The sequence below is a fragment of the Anguilla anguilla genome, chromosome 9 (assembly GCF_013347855.1).
Source record: "Anguilla anguilla isolate fAngAng1 chromosome 9, fAngAng1.pri, whole genome shotgun sequence".
In the NCBI taxonomy this organism is placed as follows: Eukaryota; Metazoa; Chordata; class Actinopteri; order Anguilliformes; family Anguillidae; genus Anguilla; species Anguilla anguilla.
This window is the reverse complement of record NC_049209.1, coordinates 2,824,206-2,847,370: the sequence shown is the minus strand read 5'-3', so window position 1 is coordinate 2,847,370 and position 23,165 is coordinate 2,824,206. Positions and strand designations below refer to the sequence as shown.

The following is a 23,165-nucleotide window of genomic DNA, read 5'->3' as shown; positions in this document are numbered from 1 at the left end:
AGTCAGAACAGCAGAAACCCTGCCCATCTTCCCACTGCAGTCAGAACAGCAGGAACCCTGCCCATCTTCCCACTGCAGTCAGAACAGCAGGAACCCTGCCCATCTTCTCACTGCAGTCAGAACAGCAGAAACCCTGCCCATCTTCCCACTGCAGTCAGAACAGCAGAAACCCTGCCCATCTTCCCACTGCAGTAAGAACATCAGAAACCCTGCCCATCTTCCCACTGCAGTCAGAACAGCAGAAACCCTGCCCATCTTCTCACTGCAGTCAGAACAGCAGAAACCCTGCCCATCTTCCCACTGCAGTCAGAACAGCAGAAACCCTGCCCATCTTCCCACTGCAGCTAGAACAGCAGGAACCCTGCCCATCTTCCCACTGTAGTCAGAACAGCAGAAACCCTGCCCATCTTCCCACTGCAGTCAGAACAGCAGGAACCCTGCCCATCTTCCCACTGCAGTCAGAACAGCAGGAACCCTGCCCTGAATCCATTCAACATCTGTACTTAACTTTATCCCTGTACTTAACTTTTTAAAAGAACTTGTTTAACTTTGACTTACTAATAATAAACGCCAGTGATTTTTCTCTGCAGGCACTTTTTTTAGAGCACAGTCATAACAGAGTTAATTCTGATCGCTCTGCAGTGTCTGGGCCACATTTTGGTCAGTCACCAGTGCTAATCCAGCTGTCACCAGAACTGATTGATTGACATGTTGGAGCAGCGCAAAGCTCGGTGTGTAAAATGGCGTTTACCAAGGTTGGTATTTTCATCCATTTTATTTTCATCTGTTTTCTTGGAATTTTGCACCGGGTTAGTGGAAAGGCTGGCTGGCTGGCTGGCTGTCTGCGGATGCAGATTTTCCCAAATTGCACAGAGGGGGTATTTTAACAGATTGAAGGGATCAGAACAGCCTGCCAGCAAGAGGCTGGTCTTAGTGCAGCTACAACCGCGCTCCAGCAATAGCAGATGTCAGGTGTCCAATTATAAATGTATGATAGAGGCGGCCATGATATCTCAGCCCAGCAGAAACAATTTTCTGCGTTAACAAGTTTAAAACTCAAACCCGGCCCTCCGTCTGTAGAGCAGAAGCATCACTGACTCCGATATGCCACTTCTGATCCAGCCTTCTGTTTGCCGACTGCATGTGCTTCGTGAAAAAAGAAAATATCTCCATATGTTTGAGAGGACACAGTGAACTCTGGAGTTCATTTGCAAATCAGATTTCAGGGGGAAAAACTTTTGATTCAGCCTTAAAGCCTTAAAAATCCCTGTCTGTATTTGTGAACGGTCAAAGTAATTCTCAATTCAAATAATGGAACGGGTGTCTTTTTTTTCCAACCATGATTTTAGAGTATCGCCTATGTGTGCATAAGGTTTTATAACTGCTCTGTCAATCAGTTTTAAAAAAAAGGAGACAGACTACAGCTGTCACATAGACTTATCAACAGTTATCGGGTTAGAAAAGCCACAAAATCCAATTCACTTCACTATTCGTTGTCAACACCACCGCTGTAAGATTTAGAAATAAAGTTTTCCATGAATGCAAATGGCATCTTTGAGCCAGGGACCACTGAGACACTGAAATAACTTTTCTTCTCAGCAGTAAAGCGCAGTAAACATGAACTAAACCATCAAAAACAGTAATTCAGTGTATATTGTACTTATTGAGATACACATGAAGCCAGGGTCCTTGCTCTAGATGCTAGCAGCGTGTAGCCTGCCTAGCCCGGTTCTTTGCTCTAGATGCTAGCAGCGTGTAGCCTGCCTAGCCCGGTTCTTTGCTCTAGATCAGGGGTGTCAAACTCATTTTTACCGAGGGCCACATCAGCATAATGGTTGCCCTCAAAGGGCCAGATGTAACTGTAAGACAGTATAAATGTAACTAAATGTCACCAAATATAATGTAAAATAAATGTAACTACTCCGTAATATATTGTTAAATAACTTTCTGTATTTATTACTTAAAGTTACAAATATTACATATGCATTTGCATAGATGTAAAAAAAAGTGTTTGCTTGTTGCTCTGTTACTATAACATAAATCCAATGATCAAACTATTCACAGAAAAATATTAAAACACAAGTTAAGACATTAACTTTCTTCAAAAAAATTTTGTCACAGTCGAGAGGGTCAGAATAACGTACAACCAACTATAGTGAGCTGCTAAGAACATGTGTGACAGATGTAGCATTTTACAAAAACAAATGGCTGCACACAGCCTTGCAGGAGTAAACATTTGTCTGCATAAACCTGTAAACAACAAATACATTACTACACAAAAAGCAGTATATGTAATAAACTCAAAATAATAAAATAGGGTTGTCTCAGTTCACAACTAGGAGTTGAAAATGATGAGGATATGCTCCCTGTCCTTGAACACACCAAGTGGATCCCCTCCACCATCCTCATCCATTGATCATGTTCTGAAAACAACAAACACAAAACAAAATGCAAGAACAATCACTAAATTGCACTCAGTTTAACTATTCTTATTTTTGGTTGAAATACATTTTATCATATTTTAATTAGGTTTTTAAAAATACTTACCAATGTGTTTTCTGGCCAGATGTCTGACACCGTTTTCCTTTGGCCAGTGTGTCAATGTCTGGTTTTAGCTCTTGTGCTGTGGCAATCCGTAAAACAGCGTGGAGGTTGTCATCAGTGATGCGTGATCTGTGCTTGGTTTTGTTCAGATTCATTATTGAAAACATCTGTTCGCACAGATAGGTGCTCCCAAACATAGACAGAACACGGGCAGCATGAAGTCGAAGCTGTGGCATCACACCAGGGGGCAGTAGACGGTAAAAGTCCTCAATTGCAGCATCCTGGAACTTTGCTCTCAGGCCACTGTCGCTTTGAAGCTCGATTAACTCCAGCTGAAGGTGATGGGGTGCACTGCTGACGTCGGTGGTGAAAGGACTGGCAAAGATGGCAAAGCCCGAGTGCTGTGCTTTGAAGTCAGAGAAGCGCCGATCAAACTCATTCATTAACCGGCTCAGTTTGGTAGCCAACCGGGCACATGAAAAAGCATCGGGAACTGAGGCTGAGATGCTCTGACAAACAGAAAAGTGGGCAAGATTGTCCTGTTCCACTTGCCACTTCCATAGGTCAAGTTTACGCTGGAAACATGTGATCATGTCGGACATCTGCGTGATGACTTGTTTGCGTCCCTGCAGCTTCTGATTCAGTTGGGCGAGATGCTCAGTTATGTCACATAACATAGCAAAATCACACAGCCAGTTTGGATCTGACAGTTCGGACAAGGGTTTTCCTTTACTCTGCATGAAAAGAGCAATATCTTCCCTAAGCTCAAAAAATCGTTTGAGGATTTTGCTCCTACTCAGCCACCTCACTTCTGTATGGTACGGCACGTCTCCGTACTCCGAGCCCATCTCCTGCAAGAACAGCTGGAACTGGCGGTGATTCAGGCCACGCGCCCGAATGAAGTTCACTGTTTTCATGACCGTGGTCATTATATCATCCATCCCCAGCACCTTTCCACACAAAGCTTCTTGATGGATAATGCAATGATACGTTATCAGAGGCGTGTGACAGTTACTTTTTTGCATTTTCTCCTTCATTAGTCCAACCAAGCCCGCTTTTCCTCCACACATTGCAGGCGCACCATCTGTAGTTAATCCCACCAACTTTTCCCAGGGCAATCCAGTTTTACTTACGGACTTCTCCACCGCATCATAAATGTCCCGTCCCGTTGTGGTCCCATGCATGGCAGCTACATCCAAGAGCTCCTCGGTGACAGAGAGGTCCGACTTCACGCCTCTAATAAAAATGGATAGCTGTGCCATATCCGTGTTGTCTGTACTTTCATCAACCGCTAATGAAAAAGCGGTGTAACTGCGTGACTCTTCGGCCAGCTGTGTTGACAGGTTTGCTGCTAGCTCCTTGACTCGGTCCGCAATGGTGTTTCTTGACAAACTGACATTTTTAAAAGTCTGTATCTGGTCGGGGCACACCTGCTCACACACCTTCAGCATGCACTGCTTCAAAAACGCACCCTCTGAAAAAGACTTTGAAGCGCGGGCGATTTCTTCAGCCACCATAAAGCTAGCTTTCACTGCTGCATCGTTTTTGGTTGTGGCTTTGGTGAACAAATTCTGCTGCGATCGCAGTTTGCCTTTTAGTTCTTTGACAATTTGTTGTTTTTCATGAAGGCTAACTTTGGCATACTTGGCTCCGTGTTTGGTGTCAAAGTGTCGACGTAGATTGTACTCTTTGACGACCGACACCGCCTCATAACACAAAAGACATACCGGTTTTTCTCCTTGAAGCACAAACATGTATTCGCCTTCCCATCTTTCTTGAAACTGCCTTCCATCTGCATCAATCTTTCTCTTCCTGGACATTTCGGGGTCAATTGCGGATATTCTCAATTTCACTTGTAGCATTAATTGAACACCTGCGATCTAGTGGCGGGATGCCGTCACTTCGCGGGTAACAATCACCATGCATTGTGGGAAATGTAGTTTATGGTCAATGCACGCTTTAAAGCAGCATAGACCTATTTTAAGACAGATTTTAAAACCAATTAAGCACTCGCGGGCCACATAAAATGCCGTGGCGGGCCACATCTGGCCCGCGGGCCTTGAGTTTGACACATGTGCTCTAGATGCTAGCAGCGTGTAGCCTGCCGAGTCCGGTTCTTTGCTCTAGATGCTAGCAGCGTGTAGCCTGCCTAGCCCGGTTCTTTGCTCTAGATGCTAGCAGCGTGTAGCCTGCCTAGCCCGGTTCTTTGCTCTAGATGCTAGCAGCGTGTAGCCTGCCTAGCCCGGTTCTTTGCTCTAGATGCTAGCAGCGTGTAGCCTGCCTAGTCCGGTTCTTTGCTCTAGATGCTAGCAGCGTGTAGCCTGCCTAGTCCGGTTCTTTGCTCTAGATGCTAGCAGCGTGTAGCCTGCCTAGTCCGGTTCTTTGCTCTAGATGCTAGCAGCGTATAGCCTGCCTAGCCCGGTTCTTTGCTCTAGATGCTAGCAGCGTGTAGCCTGTCCAGCCAAGTTATTTTCTTTAGATGCTAGCAGCGTGTAGCCTGTCCAGCCAAGTTATTTTCTTTAGATGCTAGCAGCTTGTAGCCTCATCCCTGCATAAACAGTCCAGGTGCATTTTAACACACCGTTCCAAACCCAGCCGCAGACGCACACACACACACACCGCTGTCAACAGTAATCCTCATCTGGCAGATGGGCGAGCGAGCGAACAGGCGAGCGAGCGAACGCCACCGGCACCTGGCCGCAGGCCGCCCTCTCTCTCCTCATAACGGAGCAAGGCCGAGCGAGCGGGAGGCCAGCGAACACACGGCTAATAGATTAGATACACAAGTCCGGGCACCGATTCCATTTTCAGCCTCAGTCTCTCGCCCACCTGCGGGGTGAGGGGGGGGGGGGGGGGGGGGGGGGGGGGGGGGGGGGGGGAGAGAGAGAGAGAGAGAGAGCCGTTCGGTAATCTCCCCGTTTCCAGAGACCGGGTCTCTCTCTGACTACGGGGGGGGGCGAGGGAGGGAGGCCTCAAATTGCCTGGCATTGGCTCCACCGGCTCCATTCAGAAACAACATCTCCTCACCAACACACACCCATTATTACCCGTTTCCCTATAATCTGTGGCCTCCTGTGTGAGATTCCAGGAGAGAAAGAACAAAAAACATTGCTTTATGAGATTTGTTTAATGTGCAAACACTGCTTTTGTCTTTCTACTCTCCGCTCACATAATATTGATTAGAGACAGATACAACGATAAAAAAAAAAAACGGACGGTTTTACAGGCCTGGCTGGCTCCACCCTCTACAACGTGATTTGAAGGCCAAGGCAAGACTGGGCGAGGTAAAACAATTATGAGGAACATTTTTTAAAATGTCAATAGATTTTCAGAAGTGCATCGCACACAAATGGCTGGTAAAACAGCCTTTTCTCTGTCAGTTATAGAGCAGTCTTAAGCATCGCGTACTTAACCCCTTAAACAGTGCCTGTACACCATGACTTACACACCAATCTGGCGATTTTTCTCTGGTTTAAATAATAAAATTTTTTAAAATCTGACACATTATGTGATGTTTTTCCCTTCTGTGCAACCATCCGTCTGAAAAGCAGCCCATGGACACGTCCTATAAGCTGGGTGCACAACACAGCTCTCTACACATGAAAACAGAAAGTGAAAACTTTCAGAACAGCAAATCGCAAATCAACTTTGACTTCACTGACATGCAAGAACACTGTAAACGCAGAAGGAAAATGCATCTCATCTCCTGGCCTCAGTCAAGGTTGCCACACAGGTCTAAACAATCTTGTCCTGGTATAACATCAACATTTGCCACTTACACAAATAGATGTGTTCATTCTTTGTTTACACAGTTAGGTGCTGTGAGTTCCTGTGATTGCAGAGCTTACAAAAACTGTGTCTGTGAAGGAAGAAGTATTAAACACTCGCATTTATATTTGTGTCAAATCTAAGGACAACGTTGACTGGATCCAAACCTTTTTACCGCATTGCCTTGATTTTTTTTCCCCCTTTAGAGAAAGGATATTATCAGAACGTAATTTTTGTATTTGCGAAGTGGAGGCCTTTTGAGAGAAAGGACATATGTCTCTTAGAAATTTTCTTAAGCAAGGCCCCTCATTATGTGACTCATAAGTTCACCCAGCTCAAGCAGAATCTGCCATACTTTACCACTGATATTGCTAAACGCACAAAGGTCGTGTTAGTACACATCGCCTAAAAACGTTTAGTATTTTTTATTTTTTTTAAAAACATACCGAAGCACTCTATTTCACTCTCTTTAGCAGGACACCTCATTAGATGTCTGATAATCTCACCCCACAGGGTCGAAGCACAGCCCCAGCATGCTACGTCTGGAATGAAAGGCAATTTGACACCTGCCAGACCAATCATAATTATATGATTATTATGATTTGGAAGATGTGACAGGCATTAATAGAAAGCAATTTGGCCACATAAGCAGAGGCTCTCTCTCTCTCCATGTACCTGCGAAGAAGCAGTGGGGTAAATAAGTTAACAGTATAAAAATGCAATATTCTCCTTCTTTTCCTTTCTCATACCAAAATGATGCTGTGACTAGCGGTAAATTCATTGTGCTATCACCAGCTCAGTTGGTCTAATCACACTGTGATTTTTGCAATATGTGTGCCCTGATTGTTTCATTTTGAGAGGATAACCGCGGTAACGTTATGTTTTGAAGGACCGAAAGGCATTCAAATTTGTAGAGAACGAGGTGTTCAATTCAATTTTATTTGTATAGCGCTTTTTACAGAGAACTGTCGCATAGACGCTTTACAGAGTAGCAAGGCAAGAGACAGAGCAAACAGAGCAAACACCAGGCTTGAACCCCCAAATAGCAGGTACATAAGGTAAAAACTCCCAGTGGGGAGAAAACCCTCAAATGGTGACGAGAAAAAAAAAACTCCCCAATGGGAAGAAATCTCAGGAGGAACCCGACTATAGAGGGGGAGCCCATCCTCACACTGGCCAGCCTGGTGTGAAGTAGCAGTAGAATGGAATGTAGCAGAAATGCTACAAGGGATCTATCTGTAGGGTATATCTGTAAGGGTATGGATGTCAGAGCCACATTGTGTCTGTAATCGCTTATGATGCTGCTAGTTAATCAGCGTCACGAAAACAACCTTCAAATATTTCGGCAAAGTTCAAGAGTCACTTCACACTTGGAATGAAACCACATTGCGTGTTCCTTGCGACGTGTCGCGCTTAAGCAAATTAATACACTCAATAATTAAAGATAGCTAAAGGCTTCACATAAACCCCCCCGGATTAATTATATCAATGATACAGTACAACAATTAGAAATGACTTAGAGATTACAATTATGAGGAATAAATGACTGGAGCATCAATGATGATCTCAATTATGGCTTCTGATGCTGATGGCGAGGTGTTGATTTGCATTTAGATTATTATCAGCCTTGCGGAACCCTGCTGTCGCTACAGCAACAGGGCCCCTCAAAGGCCGACTATTTCAGCATCCTGAAGAAAACTGCCGGTACCCTCCCCCCCCCCCCCCCCCCAAAAAAAACACGCTCTGTGCCAGAAAAATCAGACTCGTGTCTCTTCCACCTTTAACTGCGTGTTCCTTCTTTACCGTCTCCCCTAATGCATGTGCTCTGTTCAATTCAAATACTTTTCTACGCTTTACTGATCTGTAACAGCAACCAATGAAATACTCTCAAAAAGTGCAAACCCCACCTTCTGTTCAAATCGGCAGGTTCAATTACACCAGGCAAGATCAACAGAGCGCAGAAAAGTATTTAAATTCAAAACAAATAGGTATTTGACCCTGGTCTGCCTCCATTTCTCACGGAGAACTGCCAAAAAGCAGACCCCGGTGTGAAGCCTAGATTCAGCCCAGGTTTGTCCGAAATGTTTTATGATTTAAACCCAAACTCACTCAGGACTCTTTCTCTAACACCAGCACATCACGGTGCATGTGTGTGTGTGTGTGTGTGCATGTGTGTGTGTGTGTATGTGTTTGTGTGCATGTGTGTGTGGAGTGGGGGGGGGGCATTTTTTTGTTTAGGTCCGCCTCTCACCTTGAGAATGAATGTGCTTTCACTTATCCTTCACTGGAATAAAGCCGTGAGTTTTTCAATTACCACGGGAAGTCTTAATCTGAAACACGGACCAAAGAGACCCGACTCTCTCTGTCGCCAGGGTTTTCTGCAGCGCTGACCCACGGACCCCGAACTTGGCGACTCAACTTTCAAGGGTAATTCTAAAATGGACTTTTCTTTGGACAGATAATATGAATTTAAGGACACAGACCAATAGGCAGGGATAGAAAGCCTTCCCTTTTCTGTACAATGCTGTTTTCACTGAAGCTGTCACATTGCCCAAGCAGCGACACTCTGATGAACTTCACTAATGTTTTCTGCATAAAATTCTTAAACAACATGTCCTAATAAAATGTCATGTTGCGAGTGAAACCTGAAACACACACACTGATACACACACACAAACCCACACACAGAAATACACCCACACCCACCCACACACACACAACAAACACACACATGAAAATCTGTATAGAGAGCGTGTTTGTGTGTGTTTGTGTGTGTGTGATGTGTGTGTGTGTTTGTGTGTGTGTGTGCAAGCGTGTGTGTTTGTGTGAGTGCATGTTTATGCACGTGCGTGTGTGTGTTTGCGTGTGTGTTAGCCTGTGTATGTGAGTGTGTGTGTGTGTGCGCGCGTGTGTGTTCGTGCATGTGTGTGTGTGTGTGTGCACATGTGCGTGTTTGTGTGTCCATGCGTGTGTGTGTGTGTGCGCGTGCATGTGTGTGTGTGTGTACGTGTGTGCGCGCGTGCATGTGTGTGTGTGCCTGCATGTGTGTGCGTGCATGTGTGTGTGTGTGTGTGTGCGGTGAGGAATGCACCACAGGTTAAGCTCACTCAAGCAAACACACTCCAGTATTCACTGCAGCTTCAGGGTCAGCCTGTGGTCACGGTTCAATCGACATCTGACCACAAACTACACTCCCAATTAAACGCAACTATAGCAGTTTTCTTCACAAAACAGCCCTCTTTAATTAACAAGGGGAACTGCAGAGCACCACTCAACTGGATCAAGGCCATTTTGAATAGAGGGCTTCTGTGCATTGATAGATGCAGTACTGACTGAAAAAAAGCAACAAAGTTATTATTATTAATATTAATAATAATAATAATAATAATGATAATAACGACGAGGACAACAACAATGTGAGATAAAAGCATATCGTGCAGACTTTACTGAGTCATCTTCACCATGCTTCTTAGGAACTGCTGCCTTCATTTATGTCATTTCTTGAAATCGGAAAAGAGAAACAGAAGGAATAAATGCATAAAATCACCAGCGTGCGACTGTTGGCCCCGCCGATCCGGAGTGCGTCCCGAGCCAGCGTGCAGCAGAGCTGCGATGAGGAGCACGGCGTTCCTCGCCGCGCTCCAAAGGCGAGAAACATCGCCTCACCTGGGCGGGATTCCGACGCCGCGGGCTCCTAATCGCAGGAGTCGTTCCTTCAGCGAGGCTCTGTCGGACCGAGCGGCACGTTTCAAAAAGCGCAGAAGTGCAATCGTTAAAATACCCGTCGTTCCTTACCCCCACCCTGCTGCTGCCTGCTGATTTTTACCCCCCGCTCTACACCTGTCAGTCATACAGCAGGGAAGAAGGATCTGTAAGGCACCTCAAAATTGCCTTTTAAATAGTTTCCCTCTTTTTTTTCCATTTCATTAAAAATTGATTCTTTTTTTTTTTTTTTTTTTTACCTGTCTTCCCGGGTTCATTGTTCCTGCTTGGAAAGGTTTGTCAAATTAACTGTCGCGTGGTTGGAGATGAGTCTGTTCCCCCCCCACCCTGTGGCCACTGGCTTGGTTTCAATAGCTGAGTCATCAACAGAAACAGCTCATTTAAAACCCGGGCAGGCGTTTTTTAATTGCCGCTGCCGCCACAGGTATGAGTTTATTACAGCTGTGGGTGACGGCGAACTGACTGCACGCGTGAAAGTCCCAAAATGGCCACCGACTGCAGGCGTGGCTCGTCTCAGTCGCTGGAGGGAAACGCGTTCTGGAGTTTTTTTTTTTTTTTTTTTTTTTTTTTTTTGCAAACCTCCTCTCGGCCTAATTAAAACGATACGAAATCATCAAGACACCGTCTCTGAAATCACAAAGATATCAGCTTCAACCCGAGATGTTAATCGTATGCGTTAAATGGCTAATGAGAGGCTTCAGATCAAATAGTCCGCATCCTCATCTGAACACACGGGGAACTAGTCCGCCCTGCCTCTTAAGCGTGAGCTGGAATCAGACGCATATAGAACATGATCACTTTCCAGCTCTAATACACCGCACTCTCTCCCATAGGCCTTCTGAACTTTTCACATAATTAATCATTAGGGGACTAGTTATGTAAAAACACCCTGCAATTACCACATCAAACAGCCAGAAGAGGAACACTTTACGATCCTACAAAACTCTCTCGAGTAACTAAAACAGGTACAAATTAATAATAGTCACATTAATAATTAACTGGAGCATGCAAGATATGTGCAGCATTACCACATGCATGTGGAACAGGGGGGTTTAAAACATAACCCACTGAGCCTGATCATAAATTTTGAGCTGCTTACAAATCTTTCCTCTGGGGCAAATTCATTTAGAGAGGAAATAAATCGCAGATATTTCAGACTCATCTTATTTTTCAGAAGTAAACGAGCCAAAGACGACCGTCCCTGGGTCAGGCGAGGAGTCGTGGCTTTTCAGTTTGACACCATAAGGACAGCAGTGTTCTCATTTGTGGAATAGTTAACTTTTTTTTTTTTCTTTTAAATGATCAACACATTTTCGAATGCAAAATGGTCTCGGAAGCTGCACAGAAATGCTATTTGGCAGCCTGCCACCTCAAAGTCCTGAACTATAAATACGCAATGTGCCAAAATAAACACAAGCAGAGTTAATATGAAACAAAAAAAAAAAAAACACTTCAGCTTCAGCGTGGATCATTCCTGTGACCACAGGCAACAAATGTTCAGGCTTCCATGGTAAAGTGTTATATATTATTTACATTTTACAATTAAATTTTTTCAGGCAGGTAGAGGTGTTGTACTGGGTGTTAGGGTATTACACCCCTCTGCAATTGCGGGAGAATTATCTCCGGATTTTCAGATTACAAACAGTTATCTCCGGATCACCTCCAGATTCCCTTTGCGTGTCACACGATGCATGTTTTTAAATCAGGTCATGCCCAGACCATGAGATAGATTATCTGAGGATTTCTGCCAATGGAAGACTGACAGCTGCCTGTGCCAGTGGCTGGCCTTCAGAGCACAAACATCAGAATCCACCTGTGTTAGTTTTAAAGAAACTATAAATCCAAGGCCATGCGTTTATATCGTTTATATCATATCAACAGTTCATGATGAGGTGCTTGGCGATGTGGGAATTATGCTATAGTCATGTTTTTTAAAAAATATATTAATTTATGAATACATAAAAATAATACAATATTTTTTTATATAATCATGATAATTAGTAATAATTATAATTTGTTTAAGGTTTCAAGAGAGAAATGTGACTGAAATATTTTAACAGTAAGTAAGAATAAAGAGTTCTCGTTTTTATTGGGGAAGAAATGCGATAGAATCATCTGGGGATCAGAGTGGTATCCTCACCACATTTGTCTCACAGACAGAGACAAAGACTTTGTCCGTTTCGTTCTGAAATGTGCACTGAAATCACGAGAGTGTAGCGCCTACCCTGGAACACACAGGCTAGCAAGGCCGGTTGTCATATTCCCTTAGCAACGAAAGTAACCATAACTACGGGAGAGTATGAAGCAAGATTGTAAAACCAGGATTTTCACTCAAGCCTGTTTAAACATGACACGGTGGTCAAGCCTTCAGAATCCTGAGATAATTTGTCTGGTTTTCTGTAATTCTGAGATAATGTACTGTACCCTCATGAGCTGAGCACCCGGTACGGCAAACGCTATGGGAGCTAGTCCTAACTGCGCCTAAACCATCCCCTCAGCATGACAGAGAGCCTCAACTGAACCACATCACTATCCAACCACTGCCTGAACATGAAAACAAAACCGATCTCTAATGTACAGACCGTACAAATGAGCAGACTGATAGAATTAATTACAATCCATGTTAACGCTTAAGTGTTTGAATCATCCTTTCAATGTACTTTGAAAGGATTTGTCTCTGTCTCTCAGTAAGAAAGATTTTCACATATCAGAGCAGCACTGTACTTTGCGCTTTGTTGAAATTGACACTACGGTCTCCATTGAAGGTTCATTAAGCAATTGTCACAGATTTGCGGAAGTGTGGGACAACACACGCACGCACACACACACACACACACACACACAAAATGGCTTTCACAAATGTAACAATCTGTGATACAGTTCATGGTTAATTTTCTGTATCACATGTAACATGGTTAAATGCATCACTCTACCATCGCTTCGAAACTGATGGTAGATATAATGTAATTTTTAATTAAAATATGGAAAGTATGTACAGTATTTCAACAATAAAGCATGTACTGCATATATTTGTTCATTTAATGAATAAGAGCATGAATTTACAGTTGATTTTATAACTTTAGAAGAGAGCATCTGTACATTTTCAGAGGGTAAAACGTTTGATGATGAGAACAATCCCGTCCGTTTAAAGCTTGTGGGTTTGTAATTCCGTCTGTGGCCTGAAGTGTACCCAGCACTGGGCTGAGTCTGCTTTTGAACACCACAGGGGAGACCGCTTCTATTGAAAACCCTAACAAGCTAATCCGCACATTTACAACTCCGCGTTGAAGCATATCAGCTGTTCCTTTCATGGCAAAATTGTATGTACAATAATTCGAAATACCCATGAGAAGGTTTTTGTGGTTTAATATCTTTGCTTTTGTTATTGTTGTTGCTAAATTCTCTGTGTTTTTTAAAAAAAATGTCATAAATACTTATTGAAAATGCTAAATGGTTTTGCTCTAGTCTGTCTGAGCTGGACAAGAAACAAAGCAAATATAACTAAGCACAAACACAAGAGAAATAAGCAGCAGCTTTATTATGGATTAGACAGTAGATTAAGAGTGTAGGCATACCCTGAAATCTCAGCGATAACATTATAAACCTACAACAATCTGCCACAGTAACCAACACACGAGGCGGCAGATCAAAAAAAAAAAGAAAGAAAGAAAGAAAAAAAAAAAGGCTTAAAAAGTCCTTGGTGCATTGACTTTCCAATTAATGAAAAGCCTTGATGATATTTTAATTTGCGAGAGATAATCACATTAATATTCTCCGACAAATTCTTCGTTTCAATCTCCGCTCAGCGCTTCTCCGATCGGGTTTGGAAGCGGCTCTCAGTTCAGCCGCGAGTCCAGCGGTTTCTGAGCAACACGGAATACTTTACGAACGACCGCGGTTTTAAAATTTCCCAAATCGGACACATGGAGCACATACAGGGCTCCAGCAGCACCGACACACCACTGTACAAGCAGTTATTTTAAGCACGCAAAACTGACAGGACCCCTTCGTGTTCATTTAACCCCTTCAATTAAAGAAAAGAAAAGCAGACATTTGCAATTAGCAATAAAATGCCTTCAGTGCGGATTCTGATGCACTGAAATCGTGCCGTTTGATACATTTAAACCATAGCCACTGATGACTCTGAAGCATACTGACCTCAAGTGCCCTTGTCACTAACTGGAGAACTACACAGAGTAATAACTGAGAATCAGCACCGAATTTAGAAACACTCCGTTAATTTGCTTTTAATTTAATGTTCTTTAAGCACAGGGCTTCAGTGCCCTGGTGATAAACTCGCGAGCACGCTCAGCACGTCCTTGAAACGATATTTCGAATGCCACGCTACTGCTTGGCGACACGTTATAACCACAATATGCGGCAACGTTAGCTTCCGCCAAAGCGCTATCACAAACAGGCTGTCATATCATTGACATCTTTAACCTTTTTTTTTTGCTAATTTCGTACCACCTGTCAATCATTTTACATCACATGTGGTGGAGCATGCAGACTTGCGTCCTTATTATATTGCTATGACAGGCATATTATGATGTTATGACAGGCATATTATCGTGTTACGACAGCCAGTAGAAAGACCAATCGCTTTAAATGGTAAATGGTAAATGGACTGCATTTATATAGCGCTTTTATCCAAAGCGCTTTACAATTGATGCCTCTCATCCACCAGAGCTGTTAGGGGTTAGGTGTCTTGCTCAGGGACACTTCGACATGCCCAGGGCGGGGACTGAACCGGCAACCCTCCGACTGCCAGACAACCGCTCTTACCTCCTGAGCTATGTCGCTTTAATAACAAGTATTGCCCCCTCTCCACCTCCCACACCCCCGACCCTAGCAGCCAGAGAATCTACTGTATGTAACAAAATAGCAAAACATATGCCCTACTTTTTCCTGTATCACATGTTCAGTGCTGTCTCCTTAACCCTTTAAGGAGTAAGATCACAAGTATGTGTTAAGAATTTTCTTAACTGAACATTCTAACGGTGATGTCACAATCACTGCTCGTAACTGAACCCAGTGAAACAGTTCTAGAACACTGGCTTAAAAAGAAATTCCAAAACAAACCGCAGATCGCGGCATCGCCCCCATCACCCCCACCCTACAACTCGCCAGCCTGTTAATGCCAGCGGCGGGTCATGGGGTCATGGGGGGTCATGGGGGGGCTTATCTGCAGACTCTGTCTCTGCAGTATACCTGCAGGCCCAGCATGCTGCAACAGAGTTCTACACGACTCTCTCGATATCACTCACTTTATGGCTTAAAAAATAAAAAGACGTTTATTTTTCTGTTTCTTTTTCCAGAATAAAAACATAAGCCACTCTCTCCCCTCCCCATGTCTGCACCATGGGGCCGCATGGCTTGCAGAGAGATCTACGAAACCACCCCCCCCACTCCCCTCCCGCCTCGCCCGCCCCCCCCCCGTAAATAATGCAGATCGCGCCGAAGCTCTCGCCGACCCGCCGGGATTCTCCCAGATGTCTGTGTGCACCTGCTAATACATTTTAAACGCCGCCGCTCGTTATGCTCGCCCGCTTTCATCTACAATCGCGGTAAACGGGCTTCAACTCCACCTCGTTTAGCGGGTTTCGCGATCAATCGTCATTTAATTGTCGCCTCGTATTCGGTCAGTCCCCCCCTCGCCATTTTCGTTTCGCGAGCTGATAACCCCGCAGACACACTCAGACCTTACGCCAAGGCTCGCTCAATTTGTGAGTCGAATTACGATACAGTAGGACTACAACCGTCTCCTGCAAAACGCCACTGGCCTTCTCACTGCGTTCATATCAGAATTAAAAGAGAAAATATTTGGGATTAGATAGTGACAAATGGCATCAACTTATCGTGGCATGAAATTTTCAAATAGTGTCTGGGAAAATAAATTTTAAAAACACCACAGCATTAAGTTTAAGAGACTGGAAGAACTATCAAAGGCATGACCAGCTGAAGCACAAAATCCTTTTCACATTGAGTAGAGAAGATTGATGTTGATGATGAGGCGGATGATGACAACAGGCAGCTATTTTGGCCGTTATTTTTGCAGTGATTACAGTGTGAACCAGCAACATAATGTCATATCTCTACAATGCCCTATCTCTATAATACCATATCTCTATAATGTCCTATCCCTATGATGCTGCATCTTTCTTTTTGATGGTAACATTAAAATACTTGACTGACAAGTCCCAGTTGCATTGAGTGTGAAAGTAACAGCTCCTACATTAGGCATCATTCCAAAGCCAGACGGTGCCAGAGGAGACTGTGCCCCATAGGGCGAAAAGTAACTGGCGACTGAGTCACCCAGCATCACCCGGTTAGGAATCCGCGTATCATTGCTCTCTAGTGACCCCCTGTGGTCAATCAGGGCACCTGTTGATTGCATGTCAATGGTCTTCCTCTGACTCCACTCTGTACAAGCTTGGGAAAAGAAGCAGCAGCAAGCTGGGGACACCGCATGTTGTGGAGGGGAACTGTGGCGATCTTCACCCTCCCGAACCAGAGGGGAGGTATTAACACATCTACAAACAGATACCCAGACCCACATTGGGAACCACATTTATTTCTTTTTTAAAAAGTAAAAAATGTTTTAAAAACTGTAATACAACTGGTTTGCTGGTATATATAATATACATACGCATTTAAACTGACGATATTAGTGAGTGACAATCGGACTGAAAAGATAATTTTTGAAAAATCCATTAAAAAAAAAAAATCAATTCCGCTCAGCCGCACTAATTTAAGATCCACACACAATTATTTTAACAGATAATTCAATGAATGAAAAATCAATGTTTTCTTTTCAAAGTATTGACCAGCCCACTACAGTTATTATCAACTATAAATCTGGTAAGTAGTTTTCCATTTTTATTCTCCATTTTGAAGTACTTTGAGCTGAGTCGAGCATTCATAATTATGGGGACAGGTACTTCACAGTTGATTTTTACTCATCTTTTTTCAGCTCACCATTTTATGCTTTGAATCTACTTTCAAACGATAAAGTCTTCAATAACCCCACGGCTTGATAAAACAGCAAAGCAGGAAGGCAGTTATATTAAACGAAAAGGAAGAAGGTCCATGCTTTAAACAAAAAAAAAAAACAACAACAAAAAAAAAACAAACCCTACATTTTCATTACCTTAACAGGGAACTTTTTTGTCATTTAACAACCCTGTCAGATACACTAACAACCGCAAATCTGCAGCTTACAAGGACAAAGGGGAAAGTGAGTTTTAGGAATCTCACAGAGAAAATTCACTTCATAAATCAAGCTTTCAAGACATTCCTAGCACACATTCTTCCTGCGTGCGGCTCTGTACGAGGCAGGTGTGTAATTGGCTGAAGCTACAGGTGCCTCGAGGTTGCACAGACGCATTTGGTAAGTAAAGGATGATTCGATCACTTCCTTCAAGCCTAGAGCACAACTGGATGTACAGCTTGTTTTGTAATAAGGACCCACAATTATTGTGGAAAGGAGTCTCTACACAATGAAGTGCTGATCTGTGAAAGGGCTGTGTGACTAGTGTAGGCATGGGTGGGTCTGAGTGGGTCTGGGTGGGCCAGGATCAGACTGGGTCAACCTGGGTGGGCCAGGGCCACCTAAATAGTATCTTGGTCCACCCATTTATCTTGGCTGAACCACCACACCCAGCTGTGAGTTACCACCTACTGTAGGTAGTGCAGACCCATCTAGTTACACACAGACCGAGTCATATAAACATTTCTGGCTACGCTGCTGGGCTGTGCTGAAAAGAAAATCTATCAAAGTACACATCAGCGCTAGACGGAAAGTTTTCTTTTGGGTCTTTTGTATTGAGTGATTTGTTTGCAATATCACACTTGACATGGCAGTACTAAGTGTCCTTGGCAGCGCAAGAATTCATGTACAGCGAAATTGTTTGTTTGAGACACGCACACACCTCGCACCCAAACTACCTCCTCTGTAATTTCAGTAGAGCACTCAGAAATTATAGCCTTGTCCTCACAAACAAACTCTCCGGCAGTGATGCGGCAACGAATATGATAAACAGACTCCTTCCTGCTCCTTTAATACTGAATGGATTAGGAGTGCCTCTGATCATTTTCTGATTGATCGCTCTTGTGTGGGTAAGTCCCTTTGCCACCTGCGGTGCCAGGCTCTTCCTGCCAGCTTTTACCTCTGCCCATCCGGCTTCCTCTCCGGTGCCCAACGCCCAGCGCCCAGCCAGAGTCCTATTCATCAGTTCCTAACGAGCCCCAGGTCCTTAATGCATCTTAAGCCAGATTCAAAACCACCGACAAGAAGCCACATATCCCCTCTGGACGAAAAGGAGCTAAAATAAATGTTAATAGTGTGCTCCACTCATACCGGGGAATACATAATGACCCATTTTATCGCTTGCTTACCTTTCGGGCGCATACACTTGACAATTAATATTATTATTATCGTTATTTTTTTTTTAGTAGTCGCAAGGATATTTAACACAGTACTTACTGAATTGCCAGGGTGCGGTGCATTGAGGGAGAAATGTAAACGTTTGGAAATGCACATGTTTGTGTAATGTGAGAAGGTGCATGCCCCTCGCCCCCTTTAACCCTTCGAACAGCAAGTTCTCTGGAATGTCAGTGTTCCAGAACTCCACAGCTTTCCGTTAACAGTAGTGGTGATTGTGCATTAGAGTGTTTCCTTAAGAACACTCCAACCACATATTCTACGGTCTCACACCTTAAAAGGTTCATCACCGGGGTTCAGGCCAAGTACAGATGGCAGAGGCCTCTTGTTTGGATGGGGGGGTGGGGGGGGGGGGGGGGGTGGTCCACCATCATCGCTGCTTTTCCCTGTAGTGATCAATCGCACTGAACATCAGAAAAATCAGCCAAACAGGCTGTGGTTTTTTGCAAGTCGACAGCCCAGTTTAAGACCACTGTTCAGGAAGTATCATCATCAGGAAGTAAATAAAAAGTAAAGAAAATAAAAGTGCAGCCGGTGAAGGCTGTAATTATGAAAGGGGGCTGCCCTGCAAGCTTTATTTGTCCACATTCTAATTCCATTAATCATGGTGACTAATCAACCAGCTGTTTATTTAGCCATTTCATCTTCTTGAACACTGACAACTGCTCAATATACTACGGGCAAGAAGGAGAATGTCAACATAATGGTGGTGTTAAAGGTAGATTACTGAGGTAATTAAAGTTTAACTTTAGAGTACTGATCCTACTGATTATATGAGTGTATACGATGTTTAACTGATATGAAGGTTACATCTAATGTGACTGCACTGTTAGTACATTTATTAAATAGAAGTATATAAAATAATTCACGTTAATCACACAATTATTAAATAAATAATAATTAAATAATTATTCTATGTTAATGATAATAGCTTCATTATAAAGTATGATAAAAGTAAAAATAAATGTAATGTGTTGATCACTTTTGTTTCAATTTTGTTTAAAAAAAAAAAAAAAAAAAAAGTAAAGCATTTCTCTATTGAAAATCAGTTTCTGGAAATTTTTACCTCGTGATCGCACACCGAGAAGCTGGCGTTTATCTGCGATATTTCCCCCCGCTGGTGAAGTCTGGCAGCTTCGCAGAGATGTCTGCCATTCGCTCCGCTGTGCAGCAACAGCAGTCGCAGGAACGCGCCGCGCTCCCGACGAACCTTCCCGTCGAACGAAAGGCGCTCTGCTCGCAGCCTATCAGGCTTTCTCACAGGCACTTTCTTCGCACCTGGATAGCAAATATTAGCCTCCTATCGGGTGCGATTCGAGTCAGAGGCGCGTGCCACAGCAACTTCCAATTACCGACTCCAGGAACGAACTATCAGGCCTACTTTTTTTGTCCTGACTGCAGGAACAACTTTCGTACTTGCTTCAGTTTCAGGTCATCAAATATTGGTTAACCTGTCGCAGGAATATACCATATTAAAATCTGTATTAAAGTTATGGCTGTGCTCATCTGCACATCTGTGGTGACAGTCTACTGTTCAGTCCTTTCTCCTCAAGGTTTATTCCAGTAAACAGAGCAGCCATTACACTGGCCTGTAAACAGCCTGTGTACCTCTTCCCTTCTATCAAACGGCAGCTATCACAACTGTATGCTAGCGTTTGAGATTTTTAAAAAATAAATACATTTTGCTTATACCCTTTCTGAATAACAGAGACAACTTTGTTCAGAGTCTGCAGGTCTGGTAGGCTGCCTCTGCCCCCAAAGATCATCCAGCTTAAAGATTCCACAGGGGTATCAATCTAGAAGACCCCCTTCCCCCTTCTGACATCATAATTAATACCATTATGATGTCACACATCACCGCCAGGACATCGGATGCGGTAGCCGTAAATTCTACGACCTTTCTGCGTCCACAGAGATGGCCCCCCCGCACGCGTCTGTCGGGGGCCCCTGTTTTAGAACCTCTGGCGGTTTTTCCGTAATTCGGGCTTTTCTGAACGCGGCGCTTCGTACAATAATGTGAAGTTTCAGCGGGGAAATTAAAATTCTCCACACAATGACAACGCTGGCCTTTCGCGGTAATTGAGGCTTCAGGGGGAAGGTAATTTCAGAGCAAAGAGTCCCATCAGACTTCCTGAACAGCGTTTATTTTACTTCCAACAAAAAAAAAAAATATTTGGTTATATCAGGCAGAAAATGTTTTATTTTTTTATTTTTAAAGCAATACGACATTAATCAAAACCCCCCTCAGATTATTTCAGTTCATATGCAGTGAAAAGTGTTATTGTAGATGAAAGGTAAGAATTTTCACGAGCCGTTCAAGGAAGTTCACAGCCTGTTTGACCAGAGGGTCAAGTCTCTGCGGGGAAAAAAATCTCTCCGTCAATGCCACGCCGAAGTCCCTGAGATCTCGCTTCTTCAGAGAAAACACTGAACCAAGGGCTGCGTTTAAAGTGCTCAGAATGACAAGCTGTTACAGAAATGTGGAGCGCACAATTAGATGAAGTATAAACACAGAGCGTGTCGTGACAGACGGAATGTCAGTGAAATTCCGAAGCACCTCTCCAGCTGTTCAGCTCACGCACGTTGCAAACTTCAGTAGCTATGCAGAAAACACACAAGCCCCTTTCATCCTGCATGGCTGTCTCGCCTCCACTCTCTCCCAACGAACAACCACTCTCCATTTTCTTTTATGACAGTATGATGATTAGTTATTACTAGGGCGAGGGGGGGGGATGGGTGGTTGTTATAAAATACCATAAAGGAAGAAACCCAAGCTACTCTCAGCTATCCTCTGCAGTCAAATCCAATTGCATACAAAGAAAACAAGTTTTTTTTTTTTTTTTTTAAACCAGTGAAATAATTACCAGCGTTAATGTTTCCTGGTGTAATCACTGCAAAGTATGTCAACAGCCCACTTTGCCAAAGAATCCCGGAGCTCAGCAAACCACCAAATACTCTCAAAATCCAACTATTGCACGGCGAAGGAAAAGCGGCTCCACTGTGACCCGAGCTCATCACCATGTGATGTATTTTAGCCCTCTGAAGAGCAGGTTTCCTTTTATGTTCTTTCAACATTCTAAGTCAGTGTTCTAGAACTCCACTGCTTCCGGCTACCGGCAGTGATTGTGACATCAGCATCAGAATGCTCCGTCGAGAACATTCTAAATCACTAAAAGTGCTCTAAATTTCTTATCTTACACCTTAAAGGGTTAAATGTGCCTAATAATAAGCATAATAACGAGGCTAAAAAGCGTCTAATTTAGGAATACATGCTGGCTCTCTCCACAAACACATTATTCTGACTCAGTCGCTCTCAGGACACCCTGGTGGAGACACCTGTCTGGAAACGTCCTCCCCACACATTTCCCCAGCCTCCGCGCAAGCACGGAGCAGAGTAAACTGTGTTTACAGCGCCCTGATCCGAACCCGCGCCTCGTCCGCGGGAATCCTTTCAGACGCACGCCACGGGGCAGCCGGTTCGGGGCACCGGACCGAGGACCCCCCCCCCCGGCTGACGGTCCCAGCCCCCCGAGGAACCCTGTCTGGCTCTGCAGATGTGTAATGCATAAATGATGAACATGTTAAATGCATGCACTTCCTGTGCATGCGAAGAAAATGGCCAACTCAAGTGTGATGGCGTTCGTGACGAGCTAGACGAGGAAGACGAGCTAGACGAGGAAGACCTGATGTCACGGAGGCCCACAGAGCCGACAGCCGGCAAAGCCTCGCGAAGCGGACGGAATCTGGCGCGTCTCCCCGGCAACCGTCTCCACACGACACATCCGCCCCCCTGCAGGGCCTTAAACAAAGCCCCCCCCCCCCCCACCCCCCACACACACCCCCACCCGTTAGCGCTGTTCAGCTTCACACCAGCGGGACCCTGCTCCTGCCATTCACCCCCTGCGAGGAGCCCGGGGGGGGGCTCCAGGGCCCCTCCCACCGCGGGTTTAGCGGTTTAACTCCCTGAGCTTAAGCCCCCCCCCCCCCTATGCGCTGACTCGCAGGGTCACCGACCGCCTCGGTCAGACCTCTCAAACGATTTCATCCTGGAATTCAAGCGTTTCCTCCAGCGAAGGGTCATCCACTCAGCACGCCCAGCCAAACTGTTTCCTTAAGATTCATTTTCACATGCTATATTTAAATTTTTTATTTTTTTTCCAAATTGTATTTCAGCCCCTCTATAAGCTCATGTAATTGTGAATTGTATCCGGGGAAGAGCCGTGGGTTTGGGCCTGTTTGGTTGAGCCACTGGACGGACTGCTTCCATCACACCTGAGCTGCAGAGTGTCTGAAGTCCAGCTTCGCGGGAACAGGTGATGCGCCTGCAGTCAGCAAACAACCCAGCAAACCCGCCCAGAGACTGCCTGTCAGACGGGAGTGACAGCCTCTCTAAGACCACACCCGAATGACTTCAGCAGGAAGTGACCTCATTACTTTACCAGGAAATAACCTAATAACGGCACCAGGAGATAACCTATTAAACTTCACTAGGAGATAAATAACTCCACCCAGAAATACCCAAATAATTTCACCAGGAAATAACCAAATCACTGCACCAGGAAATAACCTTATAACTTCACCTGGAAAAAATCAAATAACTTCACCAGTAGATAGCTGAACAACTCTGCTAGCAGATAACCTAACTTCACCAGCAGCACAGCTGTGGGTGCTGACACACCCCTGGCAT

The 23,165-nt window shown here is 44.3% G+C and overlaps 2 protein-coding genes across 3 annotated transcripts in view; both read right to left on the bottom strand.

Moving 5' to 3' along the window:
• Positions 1-23,165, bottom strand: part of fstl4 (follistatin-like 4) — a 152,150-nt gene that overhangs the window by 55,575 nt on the left and 73,410 nt on the right. The window lies entirely within an intron of this gene.
• On the bottom strand, positions 1,788-4,626 carry LOC118236766 (general transcription factor II-I repeat domain-containing protein 2-like). Its single transcript, XM_035435380.1, has 2 exons — positions 2,548-4,626; positions 1,788-2,423 (listed from the first exon to the last, which is right to left on the bottom strand). Coding segments are annotated over exons 1-2 (1,860 nt in total). The 5' UTR covers positions 4,407-4,626; the 3' UTR covers positions 1,788-2,422.